The sequence below is a fragment of the Vombatus ursinus genome, unplaced genomic scaffold (assembly GCF_900497805.2).
Source record: "Vombatus ursinus unplaced genomic scaffold, bare-nosed wombat genome assembly UNPS02014779.1, whole genome shotgun sequence".
NCBI classification, from domain to species: Eukaryota; Metazoa; Chordata; class Mammalia; order Diprotodontia; family Vombatidae; genus Vombatus; species Vombatus ursinus.
In genome coordinates, this window is record NW_020954557.1 from 9,332,611 (window position 1) to 9,351,768 (window position 19,158).

A 19,158-nucleotide genomic window follows, 5' to 3' on the forward strand; every position below is an offset into this window, starting at 1 on the left:
GGTCCTTATTCCGTAAGGGGTCCTCGAGATCCGAAAATGGTTAAGGCTAACGCCTGAAGACCGCGTGACTCTGGAGTCAAGGCAGTCGCCTTCCCTTGGACCTGCTTATGGAGGAGGAAGCGGGGAAAGAAAGCTGACAGCCTGTTGGGGTCTAGCCTAGGAAAGGCATAGCGCCGGAGGCTCCGGGAGGAGGTCTCGGCCCCTTGGGATCAGGCACGAGCAAGGGCAGCTCCATTTGCGGAAGTGCTGAGGCTGGGCCGGAGGACCGTCGAGGAAGCGGCGGTCTCTGGGTTTAGTAGAGGGGCCAGGATCTGTCGCCGTCGCTGCCGCCGCCTCTGCAGCCCTTATCGCGCCCTACCTGGAGCAGACCCGGTTGCGGCAAGATGCCTTTGTTTACGCCTAATCCCTTTGAGCAGGATGTTGGTGAGTGACTGGGCCAGGCCCTGGGCTACAGGGGCTGTTCCTCTGGAGACGGGGCCGGGGTGAGAAGGGGCGGCGGCGGTGCTGGGGGGAGGGGGTCTGGGAGTCTGGGGAAAGGATTCGTCGGCGGCGCCTCTTTGGGCGCTGGTCCCCCTTCCACCCCGCTTCCCCTTCCCCTCCCCGGGGGTGGGGCGCTGCGGAGCGAGCGCCTTTCCCCAGGCTTCCCCTGTCCACCGCCTCACCCCCCAGCGGGGCTCCGTGTCCCGTTGCCGGCTGATCCCGAAGTGAGCGGTTAATGTAGAGATGGGGGTCGGCCCCGTCCTACCCCCTCCCCGCGTGGTGTGAGGGGCTGCCCCCCGCGCCCACCCTCGCCAGCCAGTCCAGGGGCAGTCTGGCCTCTCCCAGGGCTTTCCCGTGCTGGAGTGGAAACTCCGCCGATCCCTTACCCCCGCCCTGAGCCGGGTGCTGGCGGCAGAGCCTCAGCCTCAGTACCGAGAAGGGGCGAGAGCTTCCCTCTGGTCGCCGGAATAGCATAGTATAATGTTGTCATAGCGCAGGGGAGCATTAAAGCAGTAGGTTTAGTTAATCGGGTCTTGAGACCTTTAGTCTCCCCAGGATTATGGGTTTGAATAGAATGCTCTTAGGTGAGACTGGAGCTGGAGTATTTTAAACGATTCATGGAGCAGTCCAAAAAAAAAGAAGTACTTCTGGACCTCTAAAAATTCCTCTTGACACAAGACACTTCATCTCCCAAGTCAGGGCATTTCCAGTGGTTATCCCCCGATGACTGGCATTCTCTTTTGATCTCTGCCCCCTGACTTTCCATCAAGACTGTCCCATAAAATCTAGCATTCTACATTAAGAGGCGTTTCCTGGTCTCCTAAAAATTAGTGGCTTGTACTGTCTTTTTCGTACGTAGTTTGCGTGTTGTCCCTCCACACCCCACACCACCCCCTCCCCCGAAGGCAAGGCTGTTTTGTTTTACTTTCTTTGTGTCCCTGGCACTTAGCACAGTGGCACACAGTAGGTGCTTAATACGTGCTAGTTGATGATTAAAAACTACATAAGGTGAAGTTTGTGGTAAGAGGAATATCTCTTAAAGTGACTGAAAGCATGTTGGAGCCATGTAAAAATTCATAATTATGTACTTGTTTCAGTAATTAAGATTTTCTTATTCGAAAGCCAGATAATTGTTTATAGTTTGTAAGAGTCATTTAACATTTATACTGCTTTTCAGTTTATTTTTCAGTTCTTTCAAGTTATGTTTTCTCAGTAATTACAACAATCCTGTGACATAGGATATTGCAAATGAGTAAGAAAGGTGTAGAGGTTAAATGACTCACCTGGTGCCATCCAGATGGTTTGTGGTAAAGCCAAGATTGTAACATCTCTTGATCCAAGTCAAGCAGTATTAAGGCCCTTATGTGTGTAATGAAATAAATGCCAGATTTAGGCAGAGGACCTCAAATATTGGATCTGGGACTTACTACTTAGTGACTTTGGGCAAGTACTCATTCTTTTTGGGCCTCTGGGAAAGTTACTTATTCTTTCTGAGCCTCAATTTCTTCATCTGTAAAGTGGGAGGTGGCCTCTTCCAGTTCTGATCTCTGATTGTATGTTCAAAGCACTGTGACAGCATTAGTGACAACAAAGGTGGAAATGCAACATATTCCTTGCTCTGAAGGAACTTTCAAGGGGCATAGGTACACAGAGTGAAGCAGGGTAGAATGTGGTAAATGGGAGGAAGCAGGTTGAGACATTAAGAAATATGAGAGAGATCACTTCATTGAAATGGTGACACCTTTGATGGGCCTTAAAGATTGAGAATAATTTTTCAGGTGGAAAGGTGGTAGGAGGGATTTCTAGACAAGGGGAAGAGAATCTACAATACAAGAAAAATGGGAGGAGAGGGCAGAAAGAGAGAGATGGGTAGTTTGGCTGTCATTAGAGATGAGTAGTTTGGCTGTCATTAGAATCTATGAAGCGAAGCCAAATGAGATGTTATCAGAGGGGCTAGGTTCTAGTCTCACCTCTATCCCAACTTTGTGACCATGGGCATATCACTTAACATCTCTGGGCCTTATTTTCCTTGTCAGTAAAATTAGAAAGCCTGTAAGGCCCCTCCGAGTTCAATAATTTTATAAGACTGGGAAGTTAGGGGAGAATCAGATTTTAAGGAGGGGGAGGGGCAACTAGGTGGCTCAGTGGATAGAGCACTAGCCCTGCAGTCAGGAGGACCAGAGTTCAAATCCAGCCTTGGGCAAGTCTCTTAACCCTATTGTCTACCAAAAAAAAAGGGGGGGGGAGAGTTGTGAAATATTACACAATCAATAGGGTTTCTTGGTGACTTAGTAGAGAATTGTTTCAGTAGAACTTTGGGGATGGAAGTTTGAGTTCATAAGTCCCTAAAGAAGTTGAGGCAATGAAGATAACGGGAGATGGTGATTGCTGTAGAGCTTAGTTTTAGGAAGTGGGGTCTAGTGAAAGGTTGTTAGTTTTTCAGTCAACATTTACCAAGTGCTTTCTGTGTGCCAGACACTCTGCTAAATGCTGGGAATACAAAAAAAAAAGTCTGCACACAAAAAAGAAACAAAAGCAGAGGAAGAGGAGGTGAAAGTACCCAACTGTGGGGGCATGTTGAAAAGGTCAGAGAAGGCCCTGCAAAGTGCAGCCAGGTGAGAAATGAGATGTTCTCTGAGCCAAGCTCCCTCTTTAAATGGAAGTCTGGAGTTCATGGCCCCACTCTCAGATCAGAGGCTGACATCCATGAGGTAAAGTACAAGACTAAGGCCTAGGTTAGTGGTGGGGAACCTGTGGCCTCAAGGCCCTCAAGTGTATTCCCTTAATAAAAGGATTTGTTCTGTAAAACTTGGACTCAGTTGAAAGGCCTCACCCAAAGACCTAGAAGGCTGCAGGTTCCCCACCCCTGGTCAGGTGCTTTACTTCAAAAAAGGGGAAAAATAAGTATTTATATTGCATATTTCATTTCTGAAGCAGTTTGAAAATGTTAAAATTATAAATGTAAACTGGTGTTATCGAGGAATGGAAATGGGTATATGAAGCTGTTCTTCATGGATGGCATCCTTCTAAAGTAGGAAGGAGGCAGTGTTATCTTAGAAATCTGTGTGCAATCTTCTGTCCCTGGCAAATGTTATCAGATATTTAGTAATATAAATGCGTGAAGTTGTGGATGTGCTTACAAACATAAAAAGATTTGTTTTTGTGGTTATCTTTTCCACAACATCTTTATTAGTACCTAACTGATTTTTATACTCCATTTTATTTTAATTTAAAACAAATAAGCACAACAAAGCAGTTGAGATTATCTGGCTTTAAGATTTTTTCTAGAGTGTCCATTAGGTAATTTGAGAATATCTTTTTAAACCACTTCTCTTTAGTTTAGTCACATACAATCTCTCATTTTCTCCTTTTTGTTTTTATGGCCATCTCTAATACTGGCTAACATCATACAAACTGCTGTTTTTTTTTATTTGAAGTTATTTTCAAATCTTCCTTCAGAAAATTTTCCCAGTGAGTTACAACTTTCATTGTAACATCTGCTTATTTTTTCATGTAACAGTAAGTACTAAAGATATCCCAATTTTACAAACAAGTAATGCCGTTAAAGTACTTTGTAAACATTAAAGCACTATAAAATATCAGCTATTATTTTCACTATTTCAGGCTGCCATGCTTAAGGATTCAGTATGCCTTTGAAGAAAAATAACTTTGTTGGACTTAAAAAATAACTTTGTCAGCAGTCCTCTTTTCCTTTCTTTCTTCTCCCTCTCAGTATACCTATACCTTATTTTCTCCATTTGCTTTCATTGAGTTTTGTTTCTTTTTACTCTCCAATTTCCATTTCTTTTCCTTTTCTCCCTTCACTCCAGCTAAATAAACTTCTTAATTCCTTGTACAAGCATCACCTTCTACTGTTGCTAAGCCTTTGATATTTACTTATGTCCTAAACCTTAGTCTCCAGCTGTCAATTAATATTTTCTCCTGTCTGCAAAATGTAGCCCATATTCTGTTTGCACTTTAAAAATTTTGTGCCCAAACAATTGAAGGTTTTATAAACCTGATCACAGCATTTCAGGGGGGAGGGAGGTGCCAGATGTAGAATTTGTAAGTATAACCTTTGACCCATTGCTCATATTTTTGGTTGACAAATATGTTGATATTCTGGATCTTTTGTTTAATTTAATCTGATTCTTGTTTAATTTCTTTGTGCCTGAAACAGTGCTAATACCAAGATGATTAATAATTATTGTATGCTGAAAACAATAGTTTTATGTCTCCTCTTTATCACAGAAACTAAACACTTAATCTTCCCTCAAACACCCTAAAAAAACCAACATACTGATACCCTCAAATTCCTTAGTGGCTCTCTTGAGAAATTTAGTTTATTTTATCTACTTAGAATGTAATGGAATACAGACAATACTTATATTTCAGTTTTGCTATACGTTATAGGTAAAAAAATACTTAAATTTTTAAAAAATGTGAAATAACTTTTGTTTAACATTAGAGTTTATAGTCAGCAGAGAGAAAAGTGCCTCTTCTAGCTTAGTCAGATTTGGGGGAGGCAAGAGTGGGACCAAGTAGTATGTTTTACCAATGAATAGAAGATGATTCCATCCTCAGTGGATTAGTTGGATGATGGTTCAGGACTCCTTTCTTACAATGGCTAAACAAGCCCATAAACATCCTAGATAGTAAAATAAATACATTCTATATGATGTGTGGTAACCATTATGTTTTTTATTGTATAATCTAGCAGACTGCATTATTCAGTGACTGTTAATCCTAACCTCCTTTTACCTCGATATCAAATGATTTTACATGTATGAATTATATCATTCCTCGTTCTGAGAGGTTTCTTCTGGCTTTTCTCAGTTCTAGGTCTTCACTTGTCTTACTTAGTTTATTTTGTTCCCTCCTTCACTTATATGGTTTTAGTGTTTGTTTATACACATCACTTTTAGGTAATACCATTTGGATTTCTCTCTTTTTCCTGCTTCCAAATATTCACTATTTATTGAATGGCCTGCTGCATTGAAAAACTCTTATTATAGCCCTGAGACAGTATGGCATTAGCCACAATTCCCTCACTTTTCTGCATCCTTTTGAATCTAGTTTCACCTTGTTCACCTAGAATCTCCAGAATCTTCTTTAGGGTACTTAGCAATATTTTCTAGGTTATAGTAAATTGATGTAGAGTGCTGTTGCTACCTACTTCAGGACGGTAATTGGATAGTCTTTTTCTACAGTATTTTTCTGAAAAAACTTCCATCCATAATTCATTTTTCCTTTACTATTGCAGTGGCCTTTTTGCCCATGATACCCAACAACAGAAAGGCCCATTAAAATAGGCCTTACTAAGTTTCAGTTACCCTGAAGCAATCCATTGTAGGGTTAAAGTGACCATTAGGATAGGTACCACTTTCAGTCCTTATAGATACAGTAAAGCAGAAGGTGTTAGAAACTGATGAAAAATTGAAGACATTTTATAAAATAGCTCCCCTCCCTTTGCCCCTTACCACTTTATGTACCTTTGTTACATAAAATTGAAAGTTCTTGCTAGAAAAGTCTAAGTCAGGTGATTAAAAAAGTCTCTAATGTGCTTTTTTGGGAACCATTCTTACTATCGCTGATTGAATTAAAATTTTAAATATTTAAATTTATGTGTTTAAAATTTTTTTCCAGAAGTTGAGTTATTTACATCTAAAACTTTCAGTAATTGTTTAGTTTGAAACAATTTACTTCACTCATATTCCACAAGATGAGAAGCACTGAACTGGATAACATTTTTTTCTTAACTGCATTTTAATTGTTTCTAGCTGGTTTAGAGAAAGATTCAGTCATTTGTATTATTTTTTTTCTTACAAGTATTATAAAAATCCAATTTATATTGTGTAGTAGTGGTCTTATTAAGAGTGTTTAAATTATATTGAATAAAATTGTCTTTAAAATAGATATTTAACCTGAAAAGGTTGGTAGTTATTGGCAGAAGAGAAGCCTTCATTATCCCTTGAAAATGTTGCCCACTTGGAAATGGTCATCCACTGTTGCTGGGCAACACTAGTCTTCTCTTGCTAAGCAAATAAAACCTACTTGCTCTTTTTGCTGCATTTGAATGGCTTCATGGCAGAGGCTATTTGTGTGTGCACATATCCAGAAAGTCTAATCACTATTATGTTGGTTATTTCATTTTTCCTTGTTCTTGTTCTTACTTGTTTTTATGTCACAGTCATTTCTGGAAGTTTGGAAGAGGGGAATCTTTCCCACTCTACCTCTGGATTGACCCTCATAGGAGAGGTAATTATGCAAAAATGCTCAAAACAATTCCAGCATCTGGCGTATCCTCCTCTGTAGTGAGGACGGAGGTATGTGTGATATTGAGACCACCATTGGTTTTTCAGGTATTAAGAGTCTGGCTTCCTTTTAAGTACTCTTTTTCTACGTTATTGTAGTCATTTTTCTCGTTCTTTTGATTCTGCTTATTGCATATTTCACTATATCCATTCAGAGAAATCCTTCCATGTGTTTTTGAATTTCACATAGCTGTAATTTATTATTACACAGCAATTCTCCCTTGCATTCTATTCTATTACTGTAGTTTTTCTCAGCCACTCTGCAGTCGTTAGGCACCCACTGTATTTCCAGTTATTTGCTACCACAGTGAGTGCTGCTATGAATATTTGCTATCTCTTAGACCTTTATTTCTGTCTTTGACTTCCCTGGTCATATATGTTCAGTAATAGGATTGATGAGTCAAAGGGTGTGGTGGTATTTTAATCACTTTTCTTGAGTAATTACAATTTGATGTCCAGCATAGTTGGAACAATTTACAGCTCCTTAGAGTAGGCTTTCTTAAGGGTACAATTCCTTTTAAAAAAAAAAAAGGTATAGCATTGCACATTAACTGTGTGAGCACTTTCCAAACTTTTTTTTTCCTAGTTGGGGTGGGTGGGTAGGGAGGATTCTCCAATCTCATCTGTCTGGGGAAATCATGTGCCAAAGCCAGGACTTGAACTCAGGTAGTCCTAGCTAAGAGGTAAGCCTTGTGTTCACAACTCCATGATACTTCTCATGACAACAGTAAATGACATGACAAAGAATGTGCTGAATATCATTTTACCTTTTTTGATTATACACCTTACTCTATGAATATCATTTGTTATACTGTATACAAACGTTGGTGTTCAGGTTTATAGGACTGTTTATTTATAATGACCTTAGACTGCTCTGATTTTTTTGAGTTTTTGCATCTTAAAAAAAAAAGCTTTTCTGTCTCTTCCCTTCCATCAGCTTTCACTTCCAAGTCTCTTCCCTCCTTCCCCCTGTACACTCTTTCCATTTTGCAAGCTTATTAGTATTATGTGTAAAAATGAGAGCAAATAGGCCTAAGAGGTAAGGATAAAGTGAAAAACTTTGTGAAATCTATTTTGATTGTTTATGAGCCTTTTTGCTTCCTCTGTTCCTTCTTCAGTGTATTTTAGATAAATTAACTATTGCTGTAGTTTGGTTTTTCTGTAATTAGATTTTTATTGCGATATGTGATTCTGTCATGTTTTAGAATCAATACTATACTGTCTAGCTCTTTCATTTTTTTATTTTTATTTTTTAGGCAGTTTGGGGTTAAGTGACTTGCCCAGGGTCACTCAGCTAGTGTTGTGTTTGTTCTGAGACTGGATTTGAACTCAGGTCCTCCTGACTTCAGGACCAGTGCTCTATCCACTACGCCACATATCTGCCCCTAGTTCTTTCTTTCTTAAAAATGAAATATTATGACATGGGGGAGAGGACTGTCCATTTTTCTTATTAGGTCAGGTTCCGTGATAATAAATAGGACCATAGAATCAGTCATAGAAGAATGAATCTAGACCTTCGAGAGACCTTAGGGATCAGCTAGTTTGGGGTTTCTTAACAGAGTCGGTAACTGCATTTTAATATAATGGTTTTCTTTATAATCTTATGTATTTTACTTTATGCATATAAAAACATTCTTCCTAGAAGGGGTTATTAAGCTTCACCACACTGCCAAAGGGGGATCCATGATACCAAAAAAAGGTTAAGAACCCCAAGACTACCCCAACCTTCTTATTTTATAGAAGAGGAATGTGAGATCAAGAAGAGCCAGAATTTCAGTCTAAGTCCTTCTTTGCACCATGCTACTCCATTGTGTTTCAGTTTTCAGTGATAAGAGGACTTGATTTAATCTTTTTCTTCAAAAATAGACATTCTTATTGTTTTTAATAGAACCTTAATAATTTTACAATTCAGATTTGTGTATTTAAATGCTGATATATTTCAATTTACTTTTTCAAACAGTAGTTTATTTTTTTTTTTATTTCCCCTTAGTAAATTTGAAACTACATTAGAAAACTTACTCAATTGTAAATTTTACTTACTAATTTAACTTGAAATTGAAGCAGGTGTCTAGTTGTGTGATGGAGAGAGGGGAAATAACTGGTGGGTAGGTGTTATGAAATATTTCTAATTTATCAGGTTAGTTGAGGCATTAAATGTTTAAACTATTTAATATAATAAAGATATTTAATTTGAGTGTTCTAGATGTAACCTTTGAATCACTAAATAACTTTTTTTTAAAAATAAACTCTGCATCTTCCATCTTTAAACTTTTATAATTACGTTAACTTTTAGACAAAAATTAGACTTTCCATCAGGTCAGTGTGACAATCTTAAAATATTTCATTATGTAACTTAACTCAGTTTTTTCCCTTTTATTTGTTATATTCGTAGATTTTACTTCCATGATGATTTCTCACTTTAAAGTAAATTTGTCAGAAGGAAGAAATCATTAGTTTTGTATCTATGGCAGAAGTTGCTGGATTACTACTTCATTAGTCTCTGATGAAATGAATTTTACCAATTCTCCAAATAATAGAATCTCAGGCATGGAAAGAATGTCTGAAATGTCATGGGGTTATAGGACTTTAGAACAAAAAATGAGACCATATGTCATCTAACCAGCATGACTTAGTAGAAGGAACACTACATTTGGAGTCAGAGGTCATAGGTTCAAATCCCAGTTTTGTCACTCACTACCTGTAACGTAACTGCTGACTCACAATAAATAAGTTTGCAGTACACTAAAATCCTCAGGTCTAACACAAATTATAGTCTCAGCCACCTGTCCCTTGTCCTATACTTAAAATTAAGTATTTTATTCCTTTCGTTTTATTAGATTCAGTCTTTACTTCTAGTTCTATTGGGAACTTTTTGGATCTTGATTCTTTTATCTACTTACTAATCATCCTCCCAGCTTTCTGTATTCTGCAAACTTGATAAGTATGCCAGCTTTACTGGTTTATAGAGGTTACTAATGAAAATGTTTATCAACACAGTACCAAGGACAGAAGTTGGTAGGAGAAGGTAGAGACCGTCTTACATGTTGATGTTGAACAAATTGACCACTACTCCTTGGGTTTGGTCACTTAATTAGTTCTAAACTCATCTCAATTATTATCTAGCTTATAATTTTCATCTTTTCTACTGCAGTAGATTTTGTCAGATGTCTTGCTGAAAACTAGATATTTGGTATCAGTGATATTTTATTGATCTACCAGTTTGATGTTCTGTTTAAAAAAAAAAGGAAATAATTGGAATGGCGACTTGTTCTGTGTGTGTATACATGTGTGCATGTTTATTTTATATATTTTGCTTTGACACAGCAGATGCTTTTCAACAGAAACAGACTGTCTCCCAAGTTTACTCCCTGAAAACAGTTAAGTAAACCCACCTAATAAAATGGTTAGGGCAGATAGGACATTGTTTTTTTAGTTTACCAATTATTAACAAAAATATGTTTTAACTTGTAAACATTGTCTGTTGTATTTGACCTGAGTTTTATTTATATGACTTGTTTATGCTGGAGTAAACATTATACTATAGTAAATATTACACACTATACTTAGTTTATTGAGAAAATGAAAGAACACTGGTTGTAAATGATATCTGGTATAAATGTTTGACTCTCTACAAACAATGGAATCACAGCCCTCCCCTCCAATTCTCCCCCCCCAAAAAAACAAAACAAACCCAAAATCTGAAGACTTTATAATGGTCAGTGAAAGGACATCACACTCTTTGGTGAGCTCAACAACCGTGCACTTAGAAGTATTTTAAACTCAGGAGGAAATGTGAATATTATAATTAAACTATTCATTTATACCATGTCACGGTTTTATAGCTCAGCAAGATACATTTTAATATACACATCAGCAAGATGTGTGATTAGTATGATTATAAGATTAGTCCCTAGAAAATAGTTAGGCTGTGGTTGAAATGTTCTGCCCTTCCTCAATTAACTTGAATGTAAATTCCTTGTCAATCACTTTTGTTCCTTATTTCTAAGAATCATTGTTCTTCTTGGTAGAGGAAAAAAAATCAAATATGAGTTGAACAGCTCAACCTTTTCTCTATCATTGGCTGTTGCTATCCCATCTACTCTACCAGCATTGTTCCTTTCTTTTTGATCTTCCTCTTTCCCATAACTAAAAATATCCTTCTTGTTGTCCTTAATATTTCTTGCATTTCTCAGTTTATTCTGGGCTTCAGTGTACCTAATATTGTAAAAGAACTTTAACTTTTGTATTCATACTGTTACTTGCTCTTAATTCCATCTTTTTTATGTATCTTTACAGATCTGAGCTGGTTCTTTGAGTTTCCTATTTAGCTTGAGTAAGTTTTATGTGATTTTCTTTTCAAACTTAGCACTAGACATTTATAGAAGATTGTCCACGCCTCTTATTTTTATGTTCAAGGTGTCCCAAAAATTCTTAGTTCAGTTAAAGCTTAAAACTACACCAAGACTTTTGAGAAACTCTGTTATATAAGTGAAACCTAGCCAATTTGAACCTTCATTGAGTTTGGTTTTTACTGATTCAAGTCTTGATGGGAAAAAAAAGATACACATACACAGAAAATAAGCTCTATAGAAATTTATTTTAAAAAGAAAATTCTTGAGGATCAATACCTTTAGTTTTAGTCAGAAAAAGCTATGTCTATACCCATTTCCTGCTAATATTTAACCTTTCTACATATATAATATTTTATAGTGATGTATCATTTATTCAATCATGCATTTAGTATAATGTCATAGATTTAGAAGTAGAGGAAAACTTAGAGATCATAGCATCCAACATTCTCATTATACCTATCATTTGTCAGTGGTATACCAAGCAAGTAGAAGAGCCAGTATTAGAACCCACGGTCTTCATTCCAAAATCACACACTCTTTCTGCTACACTATTCTTAACATTGATTAAGCATTCCTGTGTAGAATGATGACACTGAGGCACATTGTAAGATATTTAGGTATCTAAGAATAAATTATGTTCAGTAAACTATGGAGGCCACCAGATTACTAATGCATTAAAAAGGATAAGATTTGAAGTGGCAAATAGTTCTTTTTCTTTTTTTTTTTCTTTTGGCTTAACTCTTAGCTTATTAGAAAAAGTCAGTTAAATTGAGTTCCCCATTCCCTAAGCACTCCAGCTAATTGAATTTGTGTAGTTCTAACTTCAGAATTCCATTATTGAATCATTGTATCTTTGAGCCTTAAGACATAGTAAATGAAAACTATATGAATTATTTTTTACAGAAATTATTATTAAATATAAAAACATATATGTATATCCCTATAGAGATACACATGTATATATTAAAATATATCTTAAGATCTGTGGTTTCATTGGTGTAGGTACTTCATTCAGTATCACAGATTGCAACATCTTAACAGGTTTTTGAGATCCTGTGACCAAAAAGAGTCATCTCTTGGTTACCAGTTAAGTTTTTCATAACTTAAATAGGCTAACCTTCAGATAATGGACATATGTTCTGTCGCTAGTGGCCCAAACTCAAAGCCTTTCCAGCTTACTAGGCTCTTTCGGAGCTTGTGTTTCTGGCAAAGCCTCTATGCCACAATGAGGTATCAGTGTAGGAGGTCAGTGGAGTGTGTATTTTCAGATATTAAAAAAACCTAAATATTGATTTTTAAAAATCCATCTTGATTGAGAACAGTCCATATTGGGGAAAAGGCTGAATCCACACATGAAATAACTTAGGAGATCCAGTTTGATTAATAAAGTTGAAACATTTATCAAGTGCTTACTGTGAACCAGACTAGATAAGAATAATCTGTAAATATTTGACAGTCACAAAAATTTAGCACTGAAAGGCACTTTTGAAATAGTCTATTTCAATTCCCTAATTTTTCTGATAGGAAACTGATGTCCAGAGAAGTGGAATGATTTTGCCCACACTCCTGTAGCCAAAGGACTGATTAGCACCCCAGGTCTTAGATTCCTAGTCTATCCCTATTCTTTTCACTAAACCATTTATCAGTTGTGTTTGTATAGCCACTTCCAAAGTAATTTAGTAAACTGGGTGATTACTCTCAAGTACTCTCAACTTTAACTCTTATAATTGTATTTATATGGCTAATGAATACCATTGGTAGTTTTTTGTTTGTTTCTTTGTTTTTTGTTAAACAAAGGTAATGTTCAGTCCAGACCCTTGGCTGAGTAACACAAATTCTGAATGAGTAATATAATTCCTTATTTAGTAGACTATTACACAATTTAAAAAAAAAAGTAACAACCTTAACCATTAACAAAATCAAGTAATTGAATCAATTATTACAAAAATTCGTACCAAAACAATAGTCTTTTTAGCCATGCTGAAACATTAGTGGCATCATATTCAAAGATTAAGAACAATTACATTTATAGTGCTTTTTAAGCAGTTTTAGTGAGGTGGGGTTTTGGATTTTTTTTGTTTCTAAAGCTAGAGTTTGTCATCAGAGAGACATTATTTTGGAACCATAACTTTATTATGAGTTATAACTTAGATAATTTATCTCAAAGGCTATTAAAATTAATTTTGAAATGTAGTCAGAGAGGGATATAGAAAATACCTAACATGGTCTGTTTGTTCTCAGGATTGGTTTTTCTTTACAGTTGATAGAATATATTTTTATCAGTGTTTTAATAGATGGGCTTAAATTCTTATTAAATCCGTATTTTAAAACATAATGGGCTCTGGAGGGAGCTTTTTTGGCGCCTCATAGATATTGACAAAGTGTTTCTTTATAATGTTTTAATTTTTTCAAGTATCTTACTGCTCGTTCAAGGTTCTCTTTTCAATAATAAAAAGGTGTAATGAAATGTTGTGACTTACACCTACCAAAATCTTGGAAATTCAGTTTAAGTCTCTAGGAGGTCTCTCTTAATACTGTATCCCTCTGTGCATGTGAGACTAGATGATGGGAGATACATGTGGCGAATGGCCCTATCACCAGGCAATGTGACATGCTATAAAAGAATGGATTCATAATTGTAATATTTATATTTTCTCCTGAGTTTAAAATATTCCCAAGTGGGCATTCAGTTGTTCAGCTCACCAAAAAGTGAGGTTTCCTTCTGGCAGGCCATTATAAAATCTTCAGATTTTATAGGATTGGTTTGGGGTTTTTTGAAGTAACTGTTATTCTGGTATTTGTGGAAAGTCAAATATTTATGCCAGATATAGTGTGCAAACCAATGTTCTTTATAATTTTTTCCCCAAAGATATGAATAGTGAACTTTTGCTGTAATATATGCCCACTTACCTGTACTAACCTTCTGGGCTGACATTCATTAAATTATGGTATTGTTCAGTACACACAGAGCACATTATTTACCTACAGGCTTCAGAGATAGTATTCTTTGACATTGTCAAAAGAGCTGAGCTCAGCCTTTCAGCCTTTAAGCCTGGCTTGCACAACAACCTTCAGTAGGGCACCCCCCCCCCACTTGCTGCAGGCCAAAGGATTTCAGGCAGCTAGCAAAAAATGTAGAGGAAAATATCCTTAGTATGTAGAGGAAATCCTTTGGCGTGCTGCAAACAGCCTGAGCTGGCTGCAGGCTGTGTAGGCCTGCGTTGACAAAGTAAGGGGTATTTGTAGAACCCTTAAAACTTTTCAAAGATAGTATTTAAATCAGATGAACACATTTAGGGATTTTCCTTGTTCCATATTCACTAGAGTAGACTTGTTTTTAGTGATGAAAGGTAGCTATAAATTGTTACTTGTTTTTCACAAATAGACTATTTACTTCTTTCTCATTTCCTTCTACCATATTTTATAATTATCCTCATTTTGCTTTATTTGAAAAAAAAAAGCTATGTGTTTTCTGATGTTAGAGAGATCGACACAAAGATTAGTATTAACTGATGTGATAATTTTTGTATTCGTTACCCTTTAACACTAGGAAAAAGTAGTGTATTTTTTTCCTGACATTGAAATTGTGTAAAAGCCGTGTGATAGTAATACTATATCCATTCATGCTTTAGAACCTTGGTTATTTTCTAAGGCTTCTTCTCTGCCCCCCTTCCCTCAGTGTTTGGTAGGATTCTACATAATGTGTCATATGTATAGCTTCAATTTATTCCGATTAACAGTTGTATTTCTTTCACTTTCTGTACTTCTAATGATGGTTTGAAATTTAAAATTAGAATGAATAGAAATTATGCAATATTATGGAATTTCTCCATGTGGTTTTTGTCTTTAAATGGGTGAGAAGTAGGCCTTTTCTTTAAACTATTACTTCTTTATATATACTTTGGTACTCTGTAAAGTGCTTTCTCTTTTCTTGTAGAAAAGGCAACAAATGAATATAACACCAGTGAAGACTGGGGACTTATTATGGATATATGTGACAAAGTTGGCAGTACTCCTAATGGGTAAGTTGATTGGTCATAGTTGGATATGTCTGAATCCTTTCCCTCCAGTGTGTAGTATGTCTCTTACAACCTGTTACAAATAAATGTAAGGAAAAGGAGAGCCTATTGAGGGCTGAGGTGTGAGGGGGAGCAGAGATGAAAGTAAAGTATCTTGAAGCTTAGAGCAAGTGGGAAAGAGCTGAACCTGCAGGTTTAGCTCCCCCTTTAAAGGGTGGAGGAAACTTGCAGACAATTGAAAACTGACCTTAGGAATTCATAATCTAAATATGGAACTATCTTAACAAAGGGTAGAGCTCATGATTTGGGGAATTTCTACTTATGCTAGGCATTCCTAGTAGCCTTCCACTAGGTTAATTGGATGATGGCAAGTAAATATTAGATATAGTCTTGGTGACCAGTCACTGACTAATCATACTTACTACTTGGATGAAATTTTTGTTAAACAGAATTTTCCATCTCAAAATCAACTGTTCTCGGGGAGGAAAAAAACAACCACCAGATAATGTTTTCATGCTAGATTCCTTATGTTTCTCTGTTTTGACTAGATCTCACCATCTACCCACAAGTGTTCTACTTCCTTGATCAAAAACTGACAGTTCTTTCTGACTAAAACTTCCTGTCATTCCATCTCTCCCTATGCCTCAGCCCTCCTTATTCTTTTTTTTTTTTCCTTTCGGTTTTAGAAAGAAATCTATTAGGTCATTTGATAGAGAGAGATCTGGAAAGAAGATATGGCTCCCTCCCGAAGTCTTTGTGAGGTTCCTTTATATAGAGTTCAGACAAGGGTTTAAGGACATTTGCCTGGTAGCCAGTAGGTAGTCTCCAGGAGAAGGGCAATTTGAGATCTATGTCAACAGGTAAGTCATTTGCATTTGGGGAACCCAAAACACAAGCTTTGGGTGGACTCAAAACAAGACGGGAACCACCCCAAAACAAGCACTGGCTGGGATCTAAGTATTCCTCACAGCTATCTGGAGCTTCTTTGAGTTTAGCCTGACCTCTGCAGTCAGCTTTTGGGTTTAGACAGTTTTCTAGCCACTTATTAGGTCGATAATATTAATAAAGGATTAATATTTCCTCCACAATCTCTTCTTTTGGGCTTGGATTCCAACATTCTCATGCAAGTGAAAACATAATTACAGAAGTGGAAAGCTGGGTTATGATTTTAAAGGTAGTTCATTAACATAACTTGACTCATTCACATCCTCCTCACTATGTGTCTTTTCTAGAGCCTGATAGAATCCCTTTAAGGAGGGGCAGTGGCTTGACTAGTGACAAACTTCTCCCAGCATCTCATAGTCAGCAGGGTCAGTTTGAGTCTCAGGGACTGTAAGTCAGAGCACTTAAACTTACCCTAGGAAATAAGCACACTGTGACCATAGGTATATTTCCTTCAGTGTCCTAAAAGTCAAACAAATGTAGTTAAGCAGAGTCATAATCTTACATGTCCTTTAAGGAGACAAACCTCGCTAAGCAGACTCTATAGGTAAACTAAATGAGGTTGCAGACTAAACTACATTTAGAAGGTTCACCATGTACTGAGAGGGGAGATTTACGTATCACCAAAGTAACCAAGAAAACTATGGTCAGGGAGATCTTCCCATACACAGTTAGCTAGGGAAATAACTGAATCATTTTAGGGAACTTAGACTTCCCTTTGGGTTCTACCTGAGGAACATTAGGAACAATTAACATTTTCCAGAAGTTGAATTTTGGTCAGGTGAGAGCCCATCTTATTCTTTACCCTCATCATGACCTCTAGTCCCTCTTCTCCTTAATATTTTCTAAGATTATTACCCCTATCCTCTACTCTCAAATCCCTCATTGCTGTATTCTTTTTCCACTCATCACTTGCCAGACCTTTTGCCTAGATCAGGTGTGGAGAACCTGCGGCCTTTGAGGCCACATGTGGCCTTCTAGGTCCCTGGGTGCCACCTTTTGACTGAGTCCAAGTTTTACAGAACAAATCCTTTAATTAAAGGGATTTGTTCTGTGAAGTTTGGATTCAGTCAAAGGGCTGCACTTGAGGACCTAGAGGGCCACATGTGGCCTTGAGGCTGCAGGTTCCCCACTCCTGCCCTAGATTATTCCTCCTTCTAGTCTCCCCTGTCTGTCCCCTTTACTTTTATGAACATGTTGTTGAATGGAGCTGGAGGTAGTCACATAACTTTTCTGACTGGGTCTGCCATTCGTTATTTTTATTTAATTTCAATTGGGCCCTCCCTGCAACAAGGCAATCTTTTTATCCTCGTCTCACTCCCCAAAGTAGCTTTCCTTAACTTTCTTTTTTCACCTCAAGCTTCCTATTTCTCCCTCTTCCCTGCTCTCTCAGCCGTGGACCTTGCCTCTTGCTTTACTAAGAAAATTGAGGCCATTAGCACTGAATTTCCTCTTCCTTGTAATTAATCTCAAAATCTCTTGATATTATCCCTCACTCTCTCCTCTCCTCTAGTCTCTGATAAGGAAATGGCTGTTCTCCATCTTCCCTGAACCATTAATCTCATTTTCTCCCCTCATGTCATCTCTAGCAGATTGCCCCCTCAGTCATCCTCCAATCCTTTCTGTGATCTTCAGCTTTTCTCAGTCAGCTGGTTTCTTCTCTATACCCATCTCCCTCATCCTTAAAAAACTTTATTTGACCCTACTATCTCTTCCATTAGGATATTGTCCTAGACTGATGTCTCTCTCCCTTTCTCAGCCATACTCCAAAAAAAAACTACTTGTCCTCATTGCTTCTCCTCTTGTTCGTCAGCTTTCTGCAGTTTGGCTTCTGACGTCATAACTCACCTGAAACTGCTTTTACCAGTTACCAGTGATCTCAGCATTTCCACGTTTGATGGTCTTTTCTCAGTCTTCATCCTTCTTGACTTCTCTAGTGCCTGTGACACTGTTAGTCATCTATTTCTTCCTCGTTCTGCTCTCTTTGAGGTTTTGTTGTTGTTGTTGTTGTTGACATTGTTTATTTCTTCTTTTTCTTATTTGTTGCTCGTGATTCATGTTATACCTCCTAAGTATGGGTATTCCCCAAGGTTCTGTCTTGGGTGCTTTCTCTCTCTGTTATTTCTTTTGGTAAACTCATCGGCTCGTATGAGTTTAATTTATTACCTCTATGTAGGTGACTTAACATCTGTATATTCAGCCTTAGTCTCTTTCCTGAGGTTCCATGGCACTAATTACGTAACCTATTGGACATTTCAAACTGTAAGTCCTGGTGACTTCACAAAAGCATCATGTCCAAGACAGAACTCATTATCTTTTCCTCCTAAACCTCCTGTTCTCCCAAACTTCTCTTTTTCTAGTATCACTGTGCTTCTAGACTCCCAATTTTGAAACCCTGGTGTAGCCTTAATTTTCTCACTCTTAACCCACACATCCTATCAGTTGCTCATAACATCTCTCACATCTGACCCCTTCTTTGCTTATACAGCCACCATCTTACATGAGGTGCTTATCAACTCTTGCCTAGAATATTGCAGTGGCCTCCTAATTGCTCTCCCTGATTCCAGTCTCTCCATTCTAGTCCAATCTCCATATGGCTGCCACAGTGATTTTCCTTAGTCAGACCAGGTCATTCCCTAATCAGTAAACTGCAGTTTGACTTTTAGAGCCCTTTGCAACCTGACCCCAACCTGTCTTTCCAGCTTCATTATATGTTATTCCCTTTCCATTACTCTGTAGTTTAACGAAACTGGCATTCTTTTTGTTCCTCACCTGTGGTGCTTTGTCTCCTGTCCCTGGGCCATATATTTCCCAACCTTCATACCTTCAGTGTGCTGTCTCTGTTTCATAGAATTCCTCTTATCCTTCAAGTAGCAGTTCAAACACTATCATCTACCAAAGCGTTTCCCTGTTCCTCCAATTGCTAGCGCAATGGGTGGAATGCTGGGCTTGGGGTCAAGAAAACCTGAATTCAAATCTGGTCTTAGCTATTTACCACCTGTGTGACCCTGGGCAAGTCACTTAACCTTTGCCTCCATTTCCTCATCTGTA

The 19,158-nt window shown here is 37.7% G+C and overlaps 1 protein-coding gene across 1 annotated transcript in view; it reads left to right on the plus strand.

Annotated features, from left to right (window-relative positions):
• The first annotated feature begins 237 nt into the window (after positions 1 to 237).
• Positions 238 to 19,158, plus strand: part of LOC114045961 (signal transducing adapter molecule 2) — a 46,988-nt gene continuing 28,067 nt past the window's right edge. Inside the window, exons 1-2 of the mRNA XM_027866184.1 lie at positions 238 to 423; positions 15,084 to 15,168. Of these exons, the coding sequence (XP_027721985.1) occupies positions 384 to 423; positions 15,084 to 15,168 (125 nt within the window). The 5' untranslated portion in view covers positions 238 to 383. The remainder of the gene's footprint in view (positions 424 to 15,083; positions 15,169 to 19,158) is intronic.